This window comes from Loxodonta africana, chromosome 15, assembly GCF_030014295.1.
Source record: "Loxodonta africana isolate mLoxAfr1 chromosome 15, mLoxAfr1.hap2, whole genome shotgun sequence".
Taxonomy (NCBI): Eukaryota; Metazoa; Chordata; class Mammalia; order Proboscidea; family Elephantidae; genus Loxodonta; species Loxodonta africana.
In genome coordinates, this window is record NC_087356.1 from 10,364,624 (window position 1) to 10,390,921 (window position 26,298).

General features: G+C 37.5%; 1 protein-coding gene across 2 annotated transcripts in view; it reads left to right on the forward strand.

The window, feature by feature from the left end:
- MRPS9 (mitochondrial ribosomal protein S9) overlaps positions 1-26,298 on the forward strand; it is a 65,338-nt gene that overhangs the window by 12,310 nt on the left and 26,730 nt on the right. For both annotated transcript variants that reach the window (XM_064268576.1, XM_003413609.4), the window contains exons 3-4: positions 18,697-18,759; positions 18,845-18,875. In XM_064268576.1, the coding sequence (XP_064124646.1) occupies positions 18,697-18,759; positions 18,845-18,875 (94 nt within the window). The remainder of the gene's footprint in view (positions 1-18,696; positions 18,760-18,844; positions 18,876-26,298) is intronic.

The following is a 26,298-nucleotide window of genomic DNA, read 5'->3' on the forward strand; positions in this document are numbered from 1 at the left end:
TGTGAAGGGTTGGTATCACTCTTCTTCAAATATTTGGTAGAATTCACCAACAAAACCATCCGGACCTGGGCTTTTCTTTGTGGGTAGTTTTTTTTATTCATCTTTGCTTTTAGACATGATCCTTCCTGTCTTCCTGGGGCCTGTGTGTCTCTGCGTAACTGGTCTCAGCAGCAGGAGGATCCTGTTGACCAGCTGAGTTCACTAAGGCATTTCTGAGCAGTTCTTAACTACGTTTTTGGATGTAACTAGGGTATATTTAGCTTACTGAGAGAAATAGAATCATTCAACAGTTTTGTAATTCTCTCTGAAGTATGTTCACAAGACAGATGTATTAGAAACGAATTATGTTATTTGGAGTGGTTAGTTCATTGCTTGGGTCTTTAATCAGGATATTAGTTTGGGATGATTAAAGTTAATTTCATGAGGATAGAATTTATACAGAGTAGGCATGCTCTATAATTTAATTCAGCTACCTAGTTAAAAGTCTAGGCTCACAAGAGAATTTTCACATAGATAAGTTGGTGCCATTGTATTCAGATTAAACCATTAGTTATTTTATATATTTTAGAAACCAGCTTTTCCATACTGCTTATCCAATTGCTGAAATAAGTTTAGCTGAAACCATCTATGAAATGTATTTAAGCAAAAATTTTACAATTTAAAATTTTCTCTGCATTAAAATATCTTTAAAAATTTAAACAGTATATTTAACTTTAGTTCTCAAAATACAGAATTTTTCCAGAGAGGAGGTGTTTCACAGCACTGTGAATGTAAGTGACAGTCTTGTACTTTCAGAACTACATATTTGTATATACATGTGGGGAAAGTGATTTAATATCATTTTGTGACATTGAACAAATAGAGCTTAATAATAATCTCTGTTACATTTAGGCAGTAATGTATCAAAATCATAAAATAATGTGGAAAAAATCCAGTTGCTTACTTAAAACAGATAAAATCTAAGAGGAAGCTGAATTACCTGTGTTAGGAGGAATACAGATGCTGAACATGTAGAATTTGTTATTAAATTGATTTTTTTTTTTTATAAATTATAGTTTAAGTTACGTTGTGGAAAGACCTGGGTCTAGGAGATTCCTTGCAGTGTCACAAACCAGCATAATTTTGAGTTTAGTCACACTCTGTCATTCAATTTTCTCATCTCTAAAATAAAAATGATACCTGCTGCCTACCCCAGAATGTAACTAAGGAGTGTAAGATGAGGTCATGTGATGTGTTTTCATTCCTCTTAGTAATAAATAAAATCTACCATAACTTGAATCATTCACTAGTTCTCTGATTGCCTTTGTCATATAAATCTTCCATGCCACCTGAATGTTGGGATAAATAACCTGAAATACTGTTGAGTACATTGATTTATTGTTGGTTAATTTACACTGGAGATTGCATTAGGTCTCCTAGGTGGAAAGTTTGTCTCACCTAGCTTGCTATCTAACAGCTTATAGGGAAGCCAGTTAACATTCTCCTCGACACCGAAGATGTAGTTCTGCTGTGTTGGACTTCCTGCAAGTGATTGAGCTGCTTTACTGAGTCTCCCGTTTCCTATCAATGAACTCTTTGGGATTTTATTAAATTTAGCGGACCCCCCTTTGGCATATGAGGAGATGGAGAAGAAAAGGGGGCAGTGACGGCTGTTACCACCACATGAAGATGGTGTACCCATTACTGTTCCTGCTTTTGTTTATGTTTTGGAACTATTAGTTTTGAAAGGGGGTTGGCTGTCTATGGAAACTGGAAGAAAGACAATACAGCTGATAAGTCATATTTAGCATTTCCATACTGACAAAATTTCTTAGTTATTTCTGAAGATAAAAATACATAATTTGACAATCAAAATCAAGAAAATATTTTTAGCTTCCAAATAACTTTTGGAAGAATATTGTGATTGCTGTTATATACTTAGAAATTATAATGCTTTTTCTTACATATATAGATTTAAATACAATGATTAAAAACTTGGTATAGTTATTTTTCTGTCATTTAATATCAGGAAATTAGATATCCCATAAAACTGATTTTTCTAGATAAAGGAAACTTTTAATTACTGCTTACTAGAAACCTTCTGTGTATGTGTAAGGAAGTACCTAGGAGCCTGATATGTATTAGTGTGTTTAATCTTTATAAAAACCTATAGGGTAGGAATTATCTTTATTTTACTCTTGAGAAAACCAAGGCTGTACAAGATCTTTTTGAATCCAAAGTCTTTTCTTTCCACACTTTCAAAGATTAATTTTTTGTAACACTTTCAAAAATAAGTTACAGTTTTCCCAACTGTCTTAGTCATCTAGTGCTGCTATAACAGAAGTACCACAAGTGGATGGTTTTAACAAAAAGAGAAGTTTATTTTCTCACAGTAAAGCAGGCTGAAAGTCCAAAGTTAGGGTGTCAGCTCCAGGGGAAGACTTCGTCTCTCTGTTGGCCTTCTCATCAGTCTTTCTCCGGACTAGGAGCTTCTTTGCACAGGAACGCCGGGTTGAAAGGACGCGCTCTGCACCTGGCACTGCTTTCTTGGTGGTATGAGGTCCCCAGTTCTGCTTACTTCTCTTTTCTTTTATCTCTTGAGAGCTAAAAGGTGGAGCAGGCCATACCCCAGGAAAACTCTTTACGTTGGATCAGGGAGGTGACCTGAGTAAGGGTGGTGTTACAATCCCACCCTAATCCTCTCAACATGAAATTACAATCACAAAGTGGAGGACAACCATACAATACTGGGAATCAGGGCCTGACCAAGTTGACACATATTTTTGGGGGAACAGAATTCAATCCATGACACCAACCTTATAAATAAACCACTGCCATCGGCGTTGATTCCAACTCATGGCGACTGTGTAGGACAGAGTAGAACTGCCCCGTAGAGTTTCCTAGGAGTGCCTGGAAGATTTGAACTGCTGACCTCTTGGTTAGCAGCCGTAGCACTGAACCAGTATGCCATCAGGGTTTCCACACCTATAAATAGTGAGTAAAATTTAACCTTACAGTGCTTTCAGATTGATTTCTGGTGTGGTTATTTAACTGTGATATCCCTCTGACTATGTGGCTTATAATACATGTTTGTCCCTGTACTAAATGGTCTGGCTGCACTGATTCTTATCATCTCCTTTCCTGTCAAGATGTCTTAATATCTGTGTGTCCACCTCCAGCAGCTCTCACCTGCCTTCTGATCTGCTAACATAACTAAACTTGTTAGGCATGTGAATTAAAACTGAAAGCCATTGGATGCTGAATGAGGACCTATATGCCCTTCCTGCTAAGTAAAACCCATGAATTCATGTCATCTATGTCATCTCTTCATGGGTCTTTTTCCTTGATTTCTAGGTTTACAGTTTAATCAGAGGATTGAGCTGGAGTAGAAATTTATATGTAAAAATTGTATTTAGCTGATGTCATATTGCTAATGTTTGCTTCATTAATAAGGCTTTTTAAAAGAGTATAGATGTGGGTTGGTTTAAGGAAAAAAAAATACGACGGGTGAAGTTTTGTGAGTAATGAAGTCTTGCCGCTGTTGATATTTATCTTTATATTACATTATTTAGCAGGTCTGTTACTATTATTAAGGCTATAGTATTACATATCTCATAGAAATTGGATTTTTTTTTTTCAAAATTACTTTGCTATATATAATTCCCAATCTGTTCATTAAATTTATATGAAAGAATTAGTAGGTGAAGAAATAGCAAATTAATTAAAAAGATATTAGTCAGGGGCAAGTATAGATTTTCTCCATTTCAATTTTTTTTTTGCCTAATTATGTTGACAATAAATAAACTACCTATTGCTCATGTTTACCAAACTACCGTGGTGCTACTGGTGGTCCTCGAAAGATTTAACAGGAGAAAAAAACAGGTTGCTTCTAACAATCAGTAGTGTATAAAGTGTTGCACTGAAAATATTTTAAATACATGCTAATTGCAAACTGTGCCTTCTTTAATTTATATTGTAAAGATAAACTTTTTAGATCTAGCAGAATTGTCAGACTTTATGTATTTTTCTGTCTTTTCTGTTTAATAAGTTTATAAATATTTTTAAAATAAACCTTAATGCTATGGTTCACAACTTCTGTGCTGCAAACCCCTCACAGGTGACTGCAAAGCACTGATTAATGTGTGAAAAGTATTTTTGGTATATTTTTGTAACAATATACATTATGGTTATGAAAGCTCAACTGAAACACTGAGCTTGAATGGGTTGTGTTAGTCAGTGTGAAGCAGTTACATTGTGATCAAAAGAAGATTCTATGTGACTGGAAACTATTAAGAACTAACCCTCTGAGTGTCTAACCTAGGCAGGGCAGAAAAAGTTTTCCTCAGTTAGTGATAAACCAAAAAACCAAACCCAGTGCCATTGAGTTGATTCCGACTCATAGCGACCCTGTAGGATAGAGTAGAATTGCCCCATAGAGTTTCCAAGGAGCACCTGGTGGATTTGAACTGCCGACCCTTTGGTTAGCAGCTGTAGCACTTAACCGCTATGCCACCAGGGTTTCCCAGTTAGTGATACCAAGGCTAAAAGATGGCCAGGTGAACCCTGTGATCAGTGCCTGTGGAAATTTTGTAGACGTTGTGACACATTTTTGTGCCGGAGTAGATAACTGGGTTACAGATATTGCCAATCTGTTTAGTATTTTTAAGTCTTTTAATCCTTTCACATGTGCCATCAAAAATTCCTTTAAAATCATGCCGTAAACACACAAAAAAGGCAGAGACCACTGCTGGGTATTTTCTATGTTTATATTTTCCTTTTTGTTTTAGGCAGGTGTCAATTATGACGTTAGAAACATTTCAGTTACATTAAATATTATGAATTCACAATTACACTCACATTCACTAATGTCTTTGGGAATTAAAAGTAAAGTTTTACCTTACTGCAGGATTTCAGGAAGAAAGCCAGCAAATTGATATATAATACTGCTGAAGTCTACCAATTACTTTTTAATTGGTCTTGTAGACCTCATTCTGAAACCAGAATGTTTTATTCTCCTAAGTGTGAATATGCTGTATGAAGTTTCTCTAATTGATTTGCTGTGCCCATTCCATTTGATGTATCATTTTTCACAATATTTCATAATTTGTGCTCACTTCTAATGAACAGAGTCGTTAGGACAGGCATGTCTAAGTACAACCGACAGCTAACATTAGGTGCCAGATGCAGTTTATAAAGCGATGTAGAACTGTAGAGAACAGTTTAAATAAATTAGCACCTGTACATTAGTCTCACTTGCTGGTAATTTATAAGCGAATCAGTAGAGATGACATTTAGGTAAGTCATTGATCAAGTTAACAGCTGCGAACCCACTGCCCAGCTGGGATACCTAATTAATAGAGATTGCATTCCTGACCCAGTGCTTCTCCTGGGTTGAGTCTGCAATCCTTTTATACACGACTTGATTTAAGCCTAAGAATATAGTTAAATGCCTTGCCGTCACTTTGGAGAACCGTGGAATTACCAATACTCCAGTTAAAGCCTTAAAATATCAGAAGCATATTTATTAAGAGGATCATTTTACCCCATAACTTCATTTAGTTAATTTTTTTTGTTGTTCACTTTTTTTTTTGGCCAGCAATTTTTGTTTTGGATTTAGGGTAAGCTTTGGAGGCCTGCTGTAGTTTCCTAAATTTCTAAAGGCTTCTGTGCTTTTCATTAAATGTATGCTTTACCTTTTTTAGAAGCAGTTGTGTGTGTGTGTGTGTGTGTGTGTGTGTATGATCAACAAGCCTTCGAACCATATTTGATTTTTTTTAAATGTGATATTAGTTTAAAACACCCAAGAACTTTGCCTAGTTGAATTCCATATGAGTTCTGAAACTTGATATAGGAAATTTTAAGCTAGAACTTAATATAGGAAAATGTGCTTTGTTTTATATTCCTGTGACTCAGGTTTTCTTCTGAGTGGGTTTAAACCTGAAAGATCAAAGCGTTTACGATTTTATATTTCCACACTAGAGATGTGAGTGTTCTCTGTGTCCCCTATAAATTGTGAACCCCTAACTAATAATTTCAGTGGGGGTGGGGCATTAGAAGAGTCAGGTGATGCATGTTTATTTCTCAAGGACAAGGAGGAGAGATAAATAACTTCTGCAGTCACCAATAGATATTTGGTTTAAAGCTTTCATGAAGCTTAAACACCATAAGTCTGTTATTATTTGTTTGGTTTGGTTTTGATATTGCACATTTTATTTTCACTATGTAGGAGAATACTAGCAGTATGTATATGTGCGTGTGTATGTACACACATCTTTCCTAATGTTAGAAATTCTCCCTACCTTCCTTTAATTTAGCATATTCAAAGAAACACTCATATACTAATGGCTGAGACAAGCCAAAAGGCCTTCTTTAACAAATACATAAACAGAAAAGCCAGATTTGTTTCTTGGGGACTAAGCCTTAGAACTATGGTAAAGTAAGCTTATAAAAATCATCTAGGCCAACTCCTTTATTGCATACATACGTGACGAAAGTGACATCTTGAGGGTTTGATATCGACCAAAGGCCAACACAGCAAGTGGCGAAGCTGGTAATGGAAGGGGGAAGAGGTGGAGAAGTAGAGGGGAGAAAAAGGATCACATCCAAGTGGGAATATTTAGAATTTAGAAAGACATGAGCCCTGTTACATATTCTGTCCTACTTCTGAATTTTGGGCGTTATCTGAAAACAGGTATTATAATGATCATTTTTGACATGGCAGTATCAACAACCTTAAGAGAGTAAGGCACTGAGCAATGAGTTTGTATCTGTCTCAGATATAGATGCATGGATGTTGATGATGTTTGAATACCAGTGTGTTCACTACAGGCCATGTTCACAGTCTGGTTCTTAACCTGAGGAAAGACATCTTGAAACACAGATACTAAGCCTAAAGCAAACAAAAGACATGGGCTAGCTATATTGTTTTCAAGCTTCTTGAAGAATCAGTAATTGAGTCCCAACTGATATGCATATATGGTTTTTGTTTTTTTTTTTTTTTTTGAAGGGTTGGCTTTTTTCTTAATTTAAATACTAAGTTTCCACATAGGCTGTTTAAAAGTGAAAAAAGAACTTATTTCAGATAATGATGAAATTTTTGTTAATTTTGTCAAGGTTGATGAACTTTGTCCAAGTGGGCCAAACCACAATTCAGATGTGAAATGCCAGTTGTCCTCTAATTTTAAGATACTTGAGGGCCTAGGTCACTTGCTGCTGGAACTTTTTCTGTACTGCCTGGTAGGTGCCATACACAAAACAGGGAATCAAAAAACCTTAACAATTAATAGATACATTAAAATTAACAGATAACCAGGTATTTCACTCACCACCTTCAGTGGTTTTCTGGTTAACTTAATCTCACCTATAGTAATATTTAAATTTTGCATTCTTTATCATGCTAATATAGATATTTCTAAATAATATACCAGAAAAGCTACTTTAAAAAAAAAGGTATTTTAACATTTTCTCTGCCTTCTATTTCTCATTTCTAGTTGTAACTCTGAACCTTTCCCAACCAAATCTTTGGTGTAATTTAAAGTTTTATGTGAAATGGCTCGTCTTTTCCCCAGCCATTTTTGTTACTTATTCTTTATTATAATTATTGTATTTGAAATACTAGGGGCCCTGGTAGTGCAGTGGTTAAAGTGATTGACTAACTGAAAGTTCAGCTGTTTAAATTCGCCAGCAGCTTCACAGGAAAAAGACTTGGCAGTCTGCTTCCATAGAGATTTACAGCCTTGGAAATCCCCAGGGGGTCGCAGTGAGTCGGAGTGTAGGGGACGGCAGTGGAGTTTTTTTTTAAATTTGCGATACTATCCTTGTGTGAGTGTAAGAGAACATGCCGAAATTGGGATGCATCAGCTCTGTCAGACTCTGAATGGCTGCGCCAAATCTGCGTGGTTCTCACCAGTGATTCTTGATTTCTAGACAGCCAGGAGGCCATTAAAAAAGGGGAACTAAAAACTAATCTGGATTGCTCCGTAGACATCACCCCCTCCTGATCAGAGCCTGAACACACATTGGCACAAAATGGAAAGCAGTTCAATAAGTGGACAGCGTACAACAGGCGAGCATTCCCCTGGCTCAAAGGCTGTCCACATTACGAAGACGATTCTTCCACGCATACCCCACTTTGTGTCGTGGGTGAGGGACTTAAATGGAACAATTACAGGACCTCCCAATCCCCCCTGGCTTTTGGAAACTGCCCCAGTAGATATAAAGAGCTCTTGGACACAAGCCCCCTTCCTGGTTTCATGGGTGAGGGATACAACAGGAGCCTGCCTACTGCTGGTCTCCTGGCCAGGTAGGTCTACTTAGGTAGGCTGTAAGCTTAATACTACTTGTGCTACCCATTAACACCATACCTGAAAAGACAGAAAAATCCCTCTCCCAGCTATTTTTATATCCCTAGCATATGTGGCTAATTGTACAGTGAAACCTGTGAAAGGCAGAACTTGACGGGACTGCCTTGTTTCTCCCGGTCTTGCAAGTTTTCCACCTTTGACAGGGTGGTTTCCACTTTTCCATCACTGTCTATTAAGAATCCTGGTTGATAAACACCCAGTGAGTTTTCCTTCTCCAACAAGTTTCTGCCTTACACAGCTTCCGACTTCTACAGGTTTTACTGTATTTTTTTAACCCTGCTAACAGCCTACTGCATTATGTCTTCGTGACTTCCTGAGGGAAGGGGGTGGTTAGCCCAGAATTGTACCTTTTTAACCCTCTTATCAAATATCAGGCTTTACTAGGCTTACTAGGCGTGGTGGTTTTGTTCTGAGATCTAGAGCTGCCAGCAGGGGAAACAGAGAAAACCTGGCTTGTCCAAAAGACTGTCTCCTCTCAGTGGTTTTTATACACTAAGCTTAATGCCTTGTGTTGAATTGGAAAATTGGTCTAGGTGTTGTATATTTTGGAAATTCCCAAGAATTCAGGAGATCAGCCCCTGGAAGACTTTAGCTTCTGATGTTTAGCGTTTTCCCAGTATGAGGCAGAAGCTTTCAAGTTTAAAGAGGATGAATGAAGTTGTCTACCATCTGCGACGGGAGCTTAGAGAAGGCTTGAGAGAAAATCACTGAGGAAGCCAAGGGGATAAGGGTAGAGATGGAGAGTTATGTATCATGTCTGGAAGGGATTGAGCAAATGCCTTTCTACTAAAATAAAAGTCAAGTCACAGTGTCCCTAATAGACCAGATTAGGAGCGGGACAGACTAAATAGTAGGGTGTGCCTGCCACTGGCAGTGCTAGTTTTTCCTAGCCAGGCTTTGATTTGGGGCTATGTAATCCTGGTCGGTTTTTTTTTTTTTAATCCTGGTCAGAGGAGCCCAGGTGGCACAATGGTTAAGAGCTTGGCTGCTAACTGAAAGGTCAGTGGTTTAAACCAACCAGCTACTCTGTGGGAGAAATGACCTGGTAGTCTGCTCTGGTAAAGATTATAGCCTAGGGAACCCTATAGGGCAGTTCAGCTCTGTCCTGTAGGGTTGTTGTGAGTTGGAATCAATTCAGCACCACATAACAGTAGCAATAATCCTGGTCAAGGAAGGCTGTATCTTACCATTGGGGCTTGTAGGGTGGGAAGGCCATCTGAGGGGAAGCAAGCTAGAATACCGCTGTGCTCCCCGTATGGATCTTCTCCCACTATAGATATTATGTGGGATCAGCTTGCTGTCATAACTGAGGCAGAGCTGCCAATGACAAGACACAGCAGTAATTTCAGCAAGATAGTGCTGGTGAGATTGATGACTAGTGGTGAGACAGTGAACCGCAGCGGGTATTTTTTGATGCTGTACAACTGTGTACAGTTTCCAGTAGTGGCATCACGACCAGGAACAGATTTGGGAGAGAAAGAAGCCACTGCTCCCTCCCCTACTCCCCACCCGTTTTAGGAACTTTCATTTTATAACAGGTTAGTGAAGTTTTAAAACCTTGCTGAAATACAACTCAGTAGCTTTAGCTGCTGTTGTTAGGTGCTGTCGTCTTGGTTCTGACTCCTAGCGACCCTATGCACAGCAGAACAAAACACCACCTGGTCCTGCACCATCCTCACAATTGTTGCTATGCTTGAGCCCATTGTTGCAGCCACTGTGACAGCCCATCTCATCAAGGGTCATTTTCTTTTTCACTGACCCTCCACCAAGCATGATGTCTTCAAGGGACTGATCCCTTCTGTTAACATGTCCAAAGTATGTGAGACGTAGTCTCACTATCCTTGTTTCCAAGGAGCATTCTGGTTGTACTTCTTCCAAGACAGATTTGCTTTAGTGTGGTGCTGTATTGCTATGGCTGCTAACCAAAAGGTCGGCAGTTTGAATCTACCAGTTGCTGCTTGGAAACCCCATGGGGCATTTCTGCTCTGTCCTGTAGGTCACCATGAGTTGGGACTAACTCATCAGCAACAGGTTTGGTTTTTTTATATTGAGCAAAGACTTTGGTTACGACAGGCTAGAGCTATGTGTGGTTTTTTAGATTAAAATTAAATAAAATTAAAAGTTTAGGTCCTCAGTTGCACTAGCCATATGTCAAGTATACTGCAACCACACGGGCCCCCAGCTATCTTATTGGACAGCACAGACTATAGAATATTTCCATCATGACAGGAAGTTTCTATTGGACAGTGTGGGCTAGAGGATTGTTTCTTCATTCTCCCCCTAAATAAGCATTTGTATTTTTTGCCTTGTTTTATTTTGAAGAAAGAGAATGCTTTGGAACTGATAACATCTGTCTGCAGTTTTGTTTTTATGGTGTCTCTCATTGAAACAATCCCAGATACCTGCAGAATTGGTCTTGAAAACAGTTCACAAATACTGTAAAAGAGTAAATTGAAATTTAGAAGTGTAGAGAATGTTTGTTTCAGTAACTCCTGAGAAAGCAATTGTAGACTAGGAATTATGGTAGAAGCCAGATTGAAATCAGTGGGGGAAAGGATAGGGGTATTTCTGAAAGTAGGTGGGTGCTTCTGAGAATGGGAATGTGAGGGGGAATTAAGAGTTATTTTCTGGCCTGGATGGTACCCACAAATATAGCAGCAATTGGTATGAAAAGGAAAAAAGAACGTGAGCATCAGTGCTTTGTGATTACTGGGTAGTAGTTTGGAAGGAAGACAGGAGGGACAAGGATGAGGAGAGAATAAACCAGCCAGATGGTATGGGTCTTGAAAGAAGTCGTCCCGTTTTGTTTGAATGAGGTAGGAGAGCCGCAGTAAGGCAGGGAAAGTGCTGTAAGAGAGGTATAAACAAAGAGGGGCCCAGGGGAGTCAGAGGAGGCTTTGTGTGTGAGGTTACATTTGATCAAGGCCTTGAAAGACAAATAGGAAAGTGTTAAGTGGAGAAAGAGAGCAATGGGTATTCCAGGCAGGGAAAACAATATGCAAAGACACTTGTTAAGAAAGTGGCTGGCTCTTCACAGTCATCTATTAAGAGCCAGATGAAAAGCATCACTGAATAAAAGTACCTGTCCACTCGCCTTTGTGCCCTCAGCGTGGCCTACCTGTGTTTCTGTCTAGGACCTGTGTGTGTTGTTTTATTGTACCATCTTATTGCAGGTATAATACTGCCACAGCCCCTGTGTTTGAGGTTACTCATGCATCTGTCTCTACTGCTAGAAGAAGCCATATCTTACTCATCTTTCTAACTAGTAGAGTACCTGGAACATAGTAGGTGGGGTAAATATTTGTTGAATAAAATTTATGAAGATAAATGGTTGATTTCTTTTTCTTTAAGGACATTTGGGTTATTTTCCTAATTTTACTACTCCATAGGTGAGTATTCCTAGTATCCAAGAAGAGGAAAATCTGTTTTCTGAGAGAGCCACGTTGGTTACCTGGGATAGGCAAAGAAGAGCACATTTTAAACTAAATTTCCGAAGGTGTAAGTGCTACTTCTGCCATTTATTTCAATGGGATCTTGGGCTAGCTGCTTAGCTGGTGCTGCTTTCTGGAATAGAGCTAGTGAATGCAGGGCTGTTTTACAAGTCTTCAGACAACGTGGGGTGGTATTTTATACCAACTGATAATGTCTGTGAAGTTAACATTTATTGATTGCCTGCTGTGTGTGCTTCTTTTACAAATATCTTATTTAGTCCTCACAACAATCAGTTGAAGTTGATATACTTACGAATCAGAATCACTAGAATTGGTACTTGAAAAATATTCTTACGGCTATAATAAGACAAAATATGGACTATATATTATTTACACTTTCTTCCTGTTTTCATGTTCACTGCCTTCTTCTAAATTCTGAAATGCAGTGAAAATAAAGCCTTTACTGTAACACATTACTATAATGCTCTGCTCAAAACATATCTAGAGACTGCTCAACTTAATACTAAAACCCAAAATTCTCTTGTTCTTTCTAAGTAGTCACTGTTTATTTCAAAAAGGGTATTCACCTACTTGAGTTTGAACAACTGTGTGTGTTGACTGAGAGTTAAGCAGACACAGAAAGCAGCAAAGATACATTTTCATAAAATCAAGGTTAGCCCTTTGTTTGCTTCAGAATTTCTAAAGGAATCTGTTTAGAATGCCCCTAGGAGACAAACGGAATAGGTTAGGGTCATGTTAGTAGCATTCCGTGCATGCTAAACAGATGGCAGCGTGCTGGGAATGTTTCTGGTCTGTTATGTGTGTGTGTTTTGGTTTAAAAACAATTGGTTTGTTGTCCCTGCTATTCCACTTTTGTCCCTTTTCTTTCCATCCTTTGTTCTTCATTGTTTTTACTGATTTATGATTTTGCTTTTTATCTGACATGATGATTTTTGCTCTATGGCCCTTCTCCACAGTCTATAAAGTCACTATATATATATATATATATATATATATATATACACACACACATACATATTTATTTATATATATCTAGTAAATAGTGAGAGATGGTAAATTGATAAATGTGTTAATTTACTTTTAGCTCTGATTTTTTTTAAAAGTCACTTTTCCTAACCTTTTTGGTTTAATTTCAGAATACTTCCAGGAAATTCTTTCTTGTTAGCTTGTTTTTTTTTTTTTTTAAAGGAGAGATTGCCTGTAAGATTTAGATATCCTTTGCAGTAGATGGTTTATTTTCAGGTTCTACCAATTACCTTTTTCATGAATTTTCTAAGCTTTAGTTTTTGTGATTAATCCAACAGTGCAATAGGATTCTTCACGTTTTCCTCTCCCTCTAGGACTCATTCAGGGGTTGCCTAATAAGGGAATAGTAATTTTCGTACTTAAAAATGATGCCAACAACCTTTGATTCGTTTTTTTTCCTCCGTTGTGATTATGATGAATTCATCCTAAGTAGAAGAGTTGTACTTTCATATTTTTACACAGATAACGTGCACCATATATGTTTATTTGCCAGCCGTGCCCTCCCCCTTGCGAGGTATCTTTGTAAACATGCTATGCTAATTTTGTTTTTACAGCAACATGTAAAAAAAATTGGCATAGCAGCGCTTACGGAAATACCTCACGGGAGGCGGACATGGTTGGCAAGCAAACATAGAGGCGCATGTTATTTGTGTGAAAAATATGTCGTTCTTCCACGTTGTCTAATGTTCTAACCCAGGCCTTGGATTCATCAGCCCTTTGCTAAAATGGCCAGCCAGTCTTGGAGCCCTAGTTTTACACAGGGCTGCCATGTTCTGCTATGAGAATGAGGGCTGAAACCTAACAGGCCTCAGGTACCAGAGGGTAGTGTTAGCTCTGCTGAGGATGGGCTGGGATTGGGAAGATGTTATATTTTTATTTTTCAAATTCTAATATTTTATCCTCCCTTTTTTATTTTAAAATTTTTCAAATTTCCAGAAAAGTTCATAGTCAATAAACACACATGTATGTATTCGCAATATACTCTTCACCTAAATTCACTTAAGTTTGCCAAACATTTTGCCACATTTTGTCCATCTTTCTCTGTATATATAAATTTTTTGACTGAGTTGCGAAAATTTGCAGACATCATGACACTTCTCTTCTGAATCCATCAGCATACATCTCTTTCATACTATTATCTCCCACAATACCATTATCACATCTAATGGATTTCTAATTTATAATAGCATGTAATATACAGCCTATATTTAAATTTCCCTAATTGTCCCCCAAATGTCTTTATAGCTGGCCAGTTTTGTAGAATCCAGACTACTTGTCTTATATAATTGCCCCACATTCTGGCATTTCGATTGCATGCTCATGAGTGGATTCAAAATATGAACAGAATACTACTTACCTACATAGGTGATATTATGTCCTTCTCATATAGGGTCGCTATGAGTCAGAATCGACTCGATGGCAGTCGGTTTGTTTTTTTTGTTTGGTTTTGTTGCATCACGTCAGGAGGTGTATAATGTCAGTTTGTCCCACTATTGATGATGGTATGTCTGATCCCTTGGCTAAGACGGTGACTGCTAGACCTCTTCATTGTAAAAGTACCTTTTCCTCATTTAAGTTAGTAAGTAATCTGTAGGGTGATATTTTGGGTCCGTGTGAATTTTTTTTTTTCCAGCATCCTTTCAGTCAGTGGCTTTGCAATTCACCAGTGACCCTTGCCTGAATTGATGATTACATTGGGAATTCGAAAACAATGATTTTCTACCTCTGTCATTCCTTATACTTTTGTTAACTGGTATTGTTCTATAAAAGAAGCACTTTCCTTTTCTCCTTGCCTTCTCACTTTGAGTATGTGTATACACTCTTAAATATTTACACACAAACACACACAGACATTGAATGTGTTATAAGGCCTTGTCATTACTCTTTTTGATGTTCAAATTGTCCCAAGTTTGGCCAGTAACCTGTTACTCGTTGCCTTGGAGTCGATTCTGACTCATAGTGACCCTATAGGACAGAGTAGAACTGCCCCATATGGTTTCCAGGAAGTGCCTGGTGGATTCGAACCACTGACCTTTTGGTTAGTAGCCATAGCTCTTAACCACTGTGCTACCAGGGTTTCCTTGTATCTGGCGCCTGTGTCCTTTGGAGCACTTCCTTCTTTTCTGGCACAGGATGATGTCCTAGGCTCATCTCGTGCTTGCCTTACACCTGGGATCAGCCATTTATCTAAGGAACTCTCTTCCTTTTACTGGGAAACAGTATTTAGAAACCAAGGTCTGGGTGTTAGGGGCCCCCTGTCACTCCTGGGGTTCTGTTGCTTGTATGCTTTTTCAGGGGACAGATCTAAGAAATGATTATTTTTTAAAGATCATGAGTTTATATCAGTATGTCCAATTCAAACTGTTACGTTTTAGAATTTTTTTTTTAATTTTTATTCTTTAATATATAAAACATTTATGTGGTTCAAAATTGAACCGCATAAAAAGTTATACCCAGAGAATCCTTGCTCTCCTCCCTGTGCCTCTCTCCCTACTCCCACCCATCCCTTAATAGGTAACTTTTTCTTATTTCTGCTTTGTCCTTGCCATGTTTACATTTGGAAAAAGAAGTCTATTTACCTATATTCTTATATACCTGCTCCTCACTGACTGACTGTCTCGTTATCTGACATTTCACGTTTACGACAGTAGTAAAAGATCTCTCTGACTATGTTGCACGTTAACAATGTGCAGTAATGAACACCAAGGCATGAGGTGAGAGTAACGCTGGCTGTGATGGTTAAGGTTATGTGTCACCTTGGCTGGGCCATGATTCTCAGTCATTCTGCAGTTACGTAATGATGTAATTTGGCAGTTATGTAATGATGTAGCCATCTTCCATTTTGTGATCTGACGTGGTCATCATCCATTTTTGCATAACACCAGTTTTTGTGTAAACAACCTGGTCTTTGGAACCTAACCATGTTGATAAGTGAGAAGTGGGTGCATATATATTTTTTCATATTTCTATTTCTTATATCTAAGCTAGCATTCTACGTACACTGTTTTGCATATTGCTTTTCTCAGCAGTGTTTAAGAGCTACGACTGCTAACCAAAAGGTCAGCAGTTCAAATCCATCAGCTGCTCTTTGGAAACCTTGTGGGGCAATCCTGCTCTGTCCTGTAGGGTCGCTGTGAGTCAGAATTGAGGGCAATAGTTTTTTGTTTTTTTTTTAAATATAGTACTTGATTGTATAGGTGTACCATCATTTATTCAGCTAATGCCCATATGTGAGTGTTTTGGTTGTTTTGAACCTGAATTACCTTTGCTTATGTTGTTTTCTATTTGTAGGGGTGTATCTTCAGAGTAAATTTGTACAAGTGGGATCGCTGGTAAACATTTGTGTAGTTTTGTTAGATAGTGCCAAATTTCAGCCTAGAGGCTGTACCATTTTGCACTCGCACCAGCATTGTGCCACAACGTCTCTGTATAGCCTTACCAACAATAAGCTGTCAAGCTTTCAAATATTTGCCATTCCTGTTAGATGAAAAATGATATCTCAGTAGTTTTAATTGTACTTTTTTCTTATTTATTAGATGTGAGCCATATTTTCAAATGTTTAAGAGTCGTGTGTAAATCATTTTCTGTGAACTGTTTGTATCTTGCCCATTTTGTCTATTGAGCTTTTGATCTGTTTTTCTCTCCCTCGATTTTTAAGACCTTTCTTAGATATTATGAAGATTAACCCTTTGTCTGTAATATAAACTTGCATTATTCTCCCAGTCGGTCATTTATATTTTGACCTTGTTTATGGCATTTTTTGCCATTGAGAAGTTTTTGTTTTTTTTATGTAGCTTAACTGGTCAATCTTGTATTATTTCTGAGTTTTGAGTCATAGTTAAAGACTTCCTCACAGCTAGGTTATAAAGTAATCCACCCATGTTGTCTTCTGGCTCTTGTTTGGTTTCATTTTCTACGTTTAGATCTCTGATTCACTTGGCATTTATTTTAGTGCTTGGATCCAGTTTTATCTTTTTCCAAATGGTAATCCAGTTTTCTCAGCATCACTTATTAAAACGTCTACCTTTTTTCCTAGAGAGAAGGGAGAGGAGTTCCTGGTTTAAAAAAAAAGAAAAAGTTTATTAAATTAGCACTCTGTTTGGTCTCTTTTTTTTTTTTTAGTTTTAATTTGTTTGCCAAAAGGCTGAATGAGAGAGAGCATCTTGACCCAGAGTCACAACTGGGTTCCCTAATATAATTGAATTGCTCCCAAAATTATAAGCCTCTTCTTCCAGGGCAGAATCTGGTGCAGCACATTTACTGTAAGGGTGGTTAGAGAAGGCTGTGTCCTGAGAAAAGGGTCCCTAAAATAGCAGCACTGCGTTTTAATGAGCTACCAGTTCATTTAGAGTCCAGGAGGGTGCCAAGATTCAAGGCCACAGACTGCTAAGCTGACACTGCTTAAAAAGGATGAAAATGCACTTTTTAAATGGTGAGGAGGGGAATTGGAGAAGACACTGTAATGACTTAAGTTGTTCTCAAGGGCATGGAGGGCCAGTACTGCTCTCTAGGAGGTAACAAGCATTTAGAAATATGTGTGGGGTGGAATTTATCACAAGGAAAAGAATTTAGGGGTATTTCTGGCGTGTTTTGAAAAAAGGCCATCTATGTTATTTGACCTACAATATGGGGAAACGTCTGCAACAGGAGGTATCACACTAAAAATGCCAACAGCATCCCTATTGAGACACAAACGCTTAAGAGAACTTATTTGAAAAGAGTGGAGTTTAAAAATCTCTCACAACTTCTGGGAAGAGTCCAAAGAGCATTTAAAAACACCAGGGGTGTCATAGTAGATGAGAATTAGAGCCTGTTGTTTTCATTATCCCATCCTTTGAGTTAAATGATTGCTCTTGAACACAAAACCACAGAAGTTGTATAGAAATACCTCTAGTTTTCTCTTACAACAACCAAAAAAAAAAAGAGCTATCATTTGTGGTATCACATTCAAGGAGTGGTATGTTTTAAACTGACACTTGAAAATGGTCAATAGCCACTTTCGTGGTTACAATGTCTTTCTTTTTTTATGGGGATGTGTATTAGTTTCCGAGGGCTGCCGTAACAAAATACCACAAATTGGGTGGCTTGTAAGAACAGACGTTTATTGTCTCACAGTTCTGGAGGCTAGGAGTTGGAAATCAGGGTGTTGGCCATGTTTCTTTCTTCTGAGGGAGTATAGGATCCATGCCTGTCTCCTAGTTTCTGTACCAGCTGATGATTCTTGGCATTCTTTGGCTTAGAGATGAATCACTCATAATCTCTGCCTACATCTTCACATGGGTGTCTTCCCTGTTCGTCTCTGTGTTTCTCCACCTCTTTTATAAGACCACCGTTCGTATTGGATTAGGGCCCACACTACTTCAGTATGACCTCATTTTAACTTAACTGATAACATCTTCAAAGACCCTATTGCCAAGCAAGGCCACATTCATAGGTATGGGAGTTATGGCTTCAGTATATCTTTTGGGGGGATACGGTTTAATCCATAATACCGAAAAACACCAAACCTGTTGCTATCAGGTCAATTCTGATTCATAACAACCCTATAGGACAGAATAGAACTGCTCCATAGGGTTTTCAAGGCTGTAATTTTTATGGAAGCAAACTGCCGCATCCTTCTCCTGCAGAGCAGCTAGTGGGTTCAAACCTCAGACCTTGGAGTTAACAACTGAGCACTTAACCACTACTCCATCAGGGCTCGTCAGTTGGTAATTGGGCATGGTAATTTTATTATCCTATTTAAAAAATTATGAAATGAGATAAGCATATTAAAATCTTAGTTCAGTGTGTGGCACATAGTAAGCGCCTAATAACTGTTAGTTATAATGTTATCTTGTTTTAATGAGTTGCTAATTAACTTTTGTGTGTATTTTCAGAGAGCTATTGTTTACCTTTTTCCAAGTGGTTTGTTTGAGAAGCAAGCCCGGCCATCAATGAAGGTAGTATTGTACTTAATGTTTTTGAGATTTTTGCTTAATTTTAGATTACAGTAATTATCTAATGCACTTTTAATTTATTTTACAGCATCCTGACTACATTTTTCCAAAACAAAGTGGTAAGCTTGCTCAAGAATGAAATAAACATTTTCTTCTTTACTACAGTGTTGAGTTGTGAATCAGCAGCCTCTTCATATATGTATGGTAGAGACACACTTGCATGTTATGTTAGTCGTGAAGCAGGTAAAAAGTATTTTGTTACAAGATATCAATGATTAGAGTTTGCAAGCTATTTCTTTTGAATTACATAAAAGTAAAATTAGATTAGATTGGAGTTTATGCTTATACTAATGTCCCACTAATTTATTTGCATATTAATATGCCTTTTTGAGGAAGAGTTTGGTGCAGGTCTGCTGGCAATAAATTCTTTTCAGCATTCGTTTATGCAAAAAAATTTTAACTTCATTTTTGAAGGGTATCAGCACTGAATAGACTTTTTTCATTTTGTTCTTTCAGCACTTTAATGATGTCGTTCCATTGTCTTCTGACTTCCATTGTATCTGATGGGTAGTTAGCTGTCATTCTTATTGTGTTTCCTGCTTTCTCTGGCTTCTTTTAAGATTTCCTCTTTAGCTTTTAAAATGTGTTTGAAAAAAACATCCTGAAGAAAGCAAATAACAAGCTTTAAGTTTGCTAGGACACTGAACAATATATTTACTATACATTAGAAACCTCTTATCCAGTGTGAACTGATGGTATTTGTCAGTTAATTGAAAAAGTCTTTTAAAGCCAAAATCTTTTTTTTTAATGCCCAAAATGTAAACTTACACTTATTCTTCAGTCTTCTAATATAACCTTGTAGATTTTTTCCTTTGAGTATGTGTCTGTCCCTCCTTGACTCATTTGCACATGCCACTGTTTTGATTTTGAGTTTTGATTTCCTTACAGAGGAGCAAAGATCTTAAAGAAACTTTCTAAGAAATTTGAGTGCTAAATAACTTTAGGTTTTTATGAATTTTTCCCCTTACCCACAGTAAAGGTGAATGTAACTTTTTTTAGCAACTTGCATTTGAGTGTTTCTAAAGCATTCAACTTAGTTTTCATAGGAACAGCAGCTGTCTTTTCTGTTTGCATTTAAGTTTTATCTGTTTATGTAATGCTTAATTCATGTAATCATGGAAGGAAGTACAAATGTAATAAATAGATTTGGAGTAAACTAACTATTAGTAAGCATATAACTCAGCAGCAAAGATGTGTAGGTATGCTGTAGAATAGCCTGATGGCCACAAATGCTCAGTATGCTGGTAGCGTTAGTATGTTTTAGAGAGTTGATTAAATAGCGATTGGACAGAGAGCAGATATTTACACAGTCAAATTTATTTGGTTTGATTTATGTTTCTACTAAGTCTTGCTGTATTCAAAGCTAGGCATTCTATCATTCTACTTCCTCATCTCACTCTTGCAAATAGTGTTTTATTTTGATTCTTTCTGTAAATATTTTGAATCTTTTAATAAGTCTGTTCTTTCATATTTTGTTTTTCATATTTCATCAGTTCTTACACATGGCTAATTATAAAGTATACCATTGATTTAATAATAGCTTTGGGGGAAAATAAATAAAGATTTATTAAAAATACATATTTATTTTAAAGATGCAGCTCACTTTAATAGAAGTAAATCTGTATACACAAGGCACAGTAACTTGTACCTGGTGGCTTTTCCACGGGACTTCAAACCGGTTCAGTCTTGGCTGGCAAAGCAAAACTGGAACAGACACAGAGTTTTTAAAATTTGGGTGATGGGAACAGTAATCACAAGGGAGAAATTATGGTCGAAGCACTGGAATGAAAGACTCAAAAGAGGCAAAGTAAGCCCTTTCAGGAGCCTGATGTGTGAGATTGGATTATTGGCAGAACTGTAGAGAGCAACACACATTGAAAGCCGTGCAGTAGTCTGCCATCTTTGAGCAGGGCACCACTATTTCCGACTCTGCTCAAAATCTGACGGGCAAGACGGTTGCTACGCAATGCCTACACTGCCCTCGTTTTCTGAGAGGGAGATAAGTTTCCAGCAAAGCTTCCATCCGTAATTTTACTCATTCCAGTTCACCCAAATTTTGAAAATTCAGGTCTGTTTCAGTTTTCTTGCCTTGGCGGTGACTGAACCGGGAAGAACCAGTTTGAAGCCCTGTTTTTCTGTAAATGTCTGTAATGATGGTGATTTTTTTTTCTTTTTGACTGGCTCCTATATTTTTGAACCTCTCAGCTCGCCCACCTATGTGTTCTCTGTGTCTACTACTTGCATTTCTTATTATCTGCCACTCTGGTACTGGTTCTTTCCTTCAAATCATACTTCTACTATAAGAAGCTTATTATTACTACCAGCTGGAATGTCACAACCGAAACTCGTAATACCTCCCTGCAAAATGTCCTTGTGTTGTTTTGGAAGTATGTTGTATTGGTAGGATTATCGTAAATTGCATTTAAGTACGTTTAAACTGTATTCCTTTAGAATTAGCAAAATATTTTTTGTCCCCCCCCACCTACCTCCCAATTTTGCTGTACTTTGTAAATATAGGACAAACTGATTTTTTTTTTATCTTAAAAAATACCTGAAATTTTGATTTGCATACATTATGGCAATTACAGCATTCTACCATTTCCCTTATTAAAAGATAAATCCTTCCAGATCGTATTAGGTAAACAAAAAATCCTGCCTATACTTCATAAAGAGGTGAAAATATTGGGAAAAAAACAAACTTATACTGGGTAGGTGACAAAAGCCAGAATGCTATGAGTTGGAGTTGATGGCAACAGGTATGGTTTTAATATTAAGGAAGGAGCCCTGGTGGTGCGGTCGTTAAAGCACTCAGCTGCTGACAAAAGGTTGGTGATGGAAACCCCCCAGCCATTCTGTGGGAGAAAGACGTGGCGGCCCGCTTCCATAAAGATTTACAACCTTGGAAACCCTATGGGGCAGTCCCGCTCTGTCCTGTAGGGTCGCTATAAGTTAGAATCAACTCAGCGGCAACAGAATATTAGGGAAGAGGTTAAGTGAGGCAAAGATTGTTAATTTATATAGATAAAACCTAATCCCCATTAAGTGGAATAACCTTTTGTACCACACGTTTGTTTAAAAAAAAAAGCTGTTAACTAAGGCTATAGAGAATTTGAATAACACAGCATGCATGACTTTATAGATTCAAAGAAAACATTTTCTTTTCAGATGTCAATAGAACTTTAATAGAATTATAGGTCATAAAGAAATCCTAATAAATTCTAAAAAGTAGAAATCGTATAGATTAGATTTTCTAACTTAAAATTAATAGAACCATGCAACTCTTGGGTTAAAAGGAAACCAAAATTTAAACTGCAGGCTGATTTCCAAGGAGCGGCTGGTGGATTTGAACTGCCAACTTCGTAATAAGCAGCTGTAGCACTTAACCGCTGCACTGCCAGAGCGCCATATATTTATAAGAAATTAAGAAAAACTGAAATAAATGAACTAAGAATTCAAGAAGCCAGAAAAAGAAAAACTAAGTTAATGAATGAAGCAAAGAAATTTAAAAGTGGGATACGATAAATAACATTTAATTCTTTGAAAAAAAACAATGAAATCAATCAACATGTTATATGTCTGCTCAAGGAAAAAAGAAAATATAAGGGGACAATATTAAGAATTTTAATATTATTCAAAGAATATTTTATAAGTGTAAGATTGTTATAGGTAACTTTATTCTAATTAAATTAAAAAATCTCCTGGATAATAACAGTAGCTGTCATTTATTCAAACTTAGAGGGGCCCAAGCACAGCTCTGAGTGCTTTGCATATTTTAACTTATAATCTGCACAACAGTTTTAGTAAATAGGCCCTATTAGTCCCCCCATTTTACGTCTGTAGGAATTAAAAGACACAGGTAGGAAGCAACAGAGCCAGAATCCAGACCCAGGTAGTCGTGACTCCAGAGCATGTGTAACTAATCCTTGTTGCCGTCAAGTCAGTGCTGACTTAGAGCGACCCTATAGGATAGAGTAGAATTGTCCCATAGGGTTTCCAGGGAGCAGCTGGCGGATTATACTCTATTAACTCTTAGACAGTAGTTTAAAGAAAAATATAATTATCAAAATAATCTTGATTAGAAGAATATTGTTGTTGTTGTGTGCCGTTGAGGTAATTCAGACTCATAGTGACCTCGTGTGATGGAGTAGAACTGCCCATAGGGTTTTCTAGGCTGTAATCTTTATGGGAGCAGACCGCCAGGTCTTTTCTCCCATTGGATCGGCTGATGAGTTCGAACTGCCCCCGACCTTTTGGTTAGCAGCCGAGTGCTTAATGATTGCTCCACAAGGTAATCAAATATAATCAAGGTGGCACAAGGCCTAGATGCTTTTATTGGTGTGTTCTATCCTATGTTGAAAAGCTCTTAACTTTCGTATTATGTAAACTGTTGCAGAGCAGGAAAAAAAAAAAGACAGCTTCTGTATTCACTTTAAGGGCTCACACATTTATCAAATCTGAACACAAATTGTGTAGGAAAGACATCTATATATGTAGTCCCTGACTTAAGACAGGGTTCTGTTCCGATGACTGTCATAAGTCAGTTCTGAAGTAAGTCAGACATGGTTGGTTCTCACGTCGGTCAAATACAGTGTGATTCTGTCTTTAGATGCCTTGAAACCAGGCATCAACTCTGCCTCTTTGTGAATGTAGGTCCATTCTGGCATTCTTTTCCAAAGCAAACTTGTTTCATCAGTGTTGAAAATCTTATCATTAGTAATATGTACTACGTAGTGTTGTAGTGCATAATTTGCTGATGTTTAAAAAAAAAAAAACTGTCCTAAGTGTTTTTTGTTTTTATTTTTATAAGTGGATCGTCATAATTCCAATACGCAGTAAGTCAGGACTACCTGTAGTCTGTCCTTACTAAATAAAATGCTAACAAACCAATTAAAGCGTTATACTGTCATATTCCAAAGGACCTTTGTATACCTGGGAATATAAGGATGATTTAACATCAGGGATTTATTAATGTAATTCTCTATGTTAATTGAGTCAAGGAAAAAATAATAGTTTCCATAGGTGCAGAAAAATTATGTAATAAAATTTAGTATTCATTTTTTGATTTAAAAAAAGCCTGAATAAACTGGAAGTAGAGATTGTTTTAGATTGATAAAAAGACTATTATGAGAAACAGAAACACATAAAATTTAAAAAATGTGTCATTGGATGTCTTCCCATTAAGTTGAGGAACAAGATAGGTATGCCTGTGCTTGTTTTTTTTATTGAATATTGTTTTCAGAAGTCTTAATCAGTGTGATAAAAAAAAGGCAAAGAAATTCAGAATAAAGAAATGACTATTCATAGATGTTATGATCGTCTGTTTAGAAAATACAAAACCATAAACTAAAAACTGTGTTAGAATTTCAGTAGATTTCATTATTTGGGTATCTGCATACTGGAACATTCAAACTATGAATTATTCTGGGAGAATTTTTTTAATGGTACCTTTTATAAAAACATACCACAGTATAGCTGACGGGTGGAATGCTGATCTTGTAGAGGTGCCGTGAGCAGCGTGCCAGTTGACGACATCATGGCGGCCAAGCCCACACGATAAAACCAGTGTAGGGTGGACGATCTGAGTACCCATAATGGCCTTATTGATTATAAATGAATTGTGATCTTTCTCTGTCTTCATGTGTTTTGATAAGCAAGAATTGTTTTAAAAACATTGATTTCTAAGTCAGGGCAAAAAAAATGAAGCATTGACTTCCAGCTGTACAAATATATACATGTACACACATATAAATACAAATATACACACATGTATACGTATGCACACATATACATACATGTACGTGTGTACGTACATATGCATACATGTACATACACACGTACATGCTTGTACGTACATATACACCCACACACATACATGCACACACACATATACACATGTATATGTGTATTCCCTTTCTCTCAATCCATTTAATAAAATTTGTAACAAATTTGTACCTAGAAGATGACAGAATTGGTTCAAGCCTTTTTAAAAGTCATGTGTTTTTGGAATTAAGAAATTCAAACACTAGAACAAAATTAAATAAGGTAACTATGTAAACGAATGGTATGGTAAAGGACAAATATAGCACTGTCGTTACTTCTTATACAGTGAAACCTGTGAGAGCCAGAACTCTACAGGACTGCCTAGTTTTTCTGGGTCTTGCTAGTTTTCCGCCTTTCACAGGGTGCAGTCTTACCGCTGTTCTGTAGCTCGTTTTAGTGGAAAATATTTGAGATTTCCTTCTCTGATAGGTTTCTACTTTCCACAGTTTCCAGCTTTCGCAGGTTTTACTGTGTAACAAGTATTACACCCTTAGGTCACACCAAAAGCAAAGGACTAAGATTGATAAATTGCCTATTTCAAAATTTAACACTTCTTTTGGACAGAGAGGGAGTCCCTGGGTGGTGCAAACCATTAATGCGCTTAGCTGCTAACCGAAAGGCTGGAGGTTTTGTGTCCACCTAGAGGCCATTGAAACGTGACAGAGCACAGTTCTATTCTGACACATGAAGAGTCGCCAGGAGTCTGAATCAACTCAGTGGTAGCTGGTATAATAGAAAAATGGGCAAAGGAAAACAGGCAGTTCATAAAGAAGAAAATAAAAGTAGCCAATAAACATATGAAAGTATGCTGGACTATATGAAGAGGAACATGGCATCAGGATTGGTGGGAGACACATTAACAACCTGCGATACACAGATGACACAACCTTGCTTGCTGAAAGCGAAGAGGACTTGAGACACTGATGAAGGTCAAAGACTGCAGCCTTCAGTTATGGATTACACCTCAACATGAAGAAAAAACAAAAATCCTCACAACCGGACCAATGAGCAACATCATGATAAATGGAGAAAAGATTGAACTTGTCAAGGATTTCGTTTTATTGGGATCCACAGTCAACACCCCTGGAAGCAGCAGTTGAGAAATCAAATGACGTTTTGCATTGGGCACATCTGCTGCAAAAGACCTTTTTAAAGTGTTCAAAAGCAAAGACGTTACTTTGAGGACTAAGGTGCGCTTGACCCAACCATGATATTTTCAACCATCTCATATGCACGCGAAAGCCGAACAGTGAATAAGGAAGACCCAAGAAGAACTGATGCATTTGAATTATGGTGTCGGTGAAGAATATTGAGTATACCATGGACTGCCAGGAGAATGAACAAGTCTGTTTTGGAAGAGATACAGCCAGAGTGCTGCTTGGAAGCAAGGATGGCGAGACTTCTTCTCATGTACTTTGAAAACGTTATCAGGAGGGACCAGTCCCTGGAGAAGGACATCAATCTTTTAAGGTAGAGGGTTAGCGGAAAAAGAGGAAGACCCTCAATAAGATGGATTGACAATAGTGGTTGCAACAATGGGCTCAAACATGGCAACAATTGTGAGGTTGGCACAGGACTGGGCAGTGTTTCATTTTGTTGTAAATAGGGTCACTATGAGTCGGAACAGACTTAACGGCACCTAGTTACAACATCAACAATAAA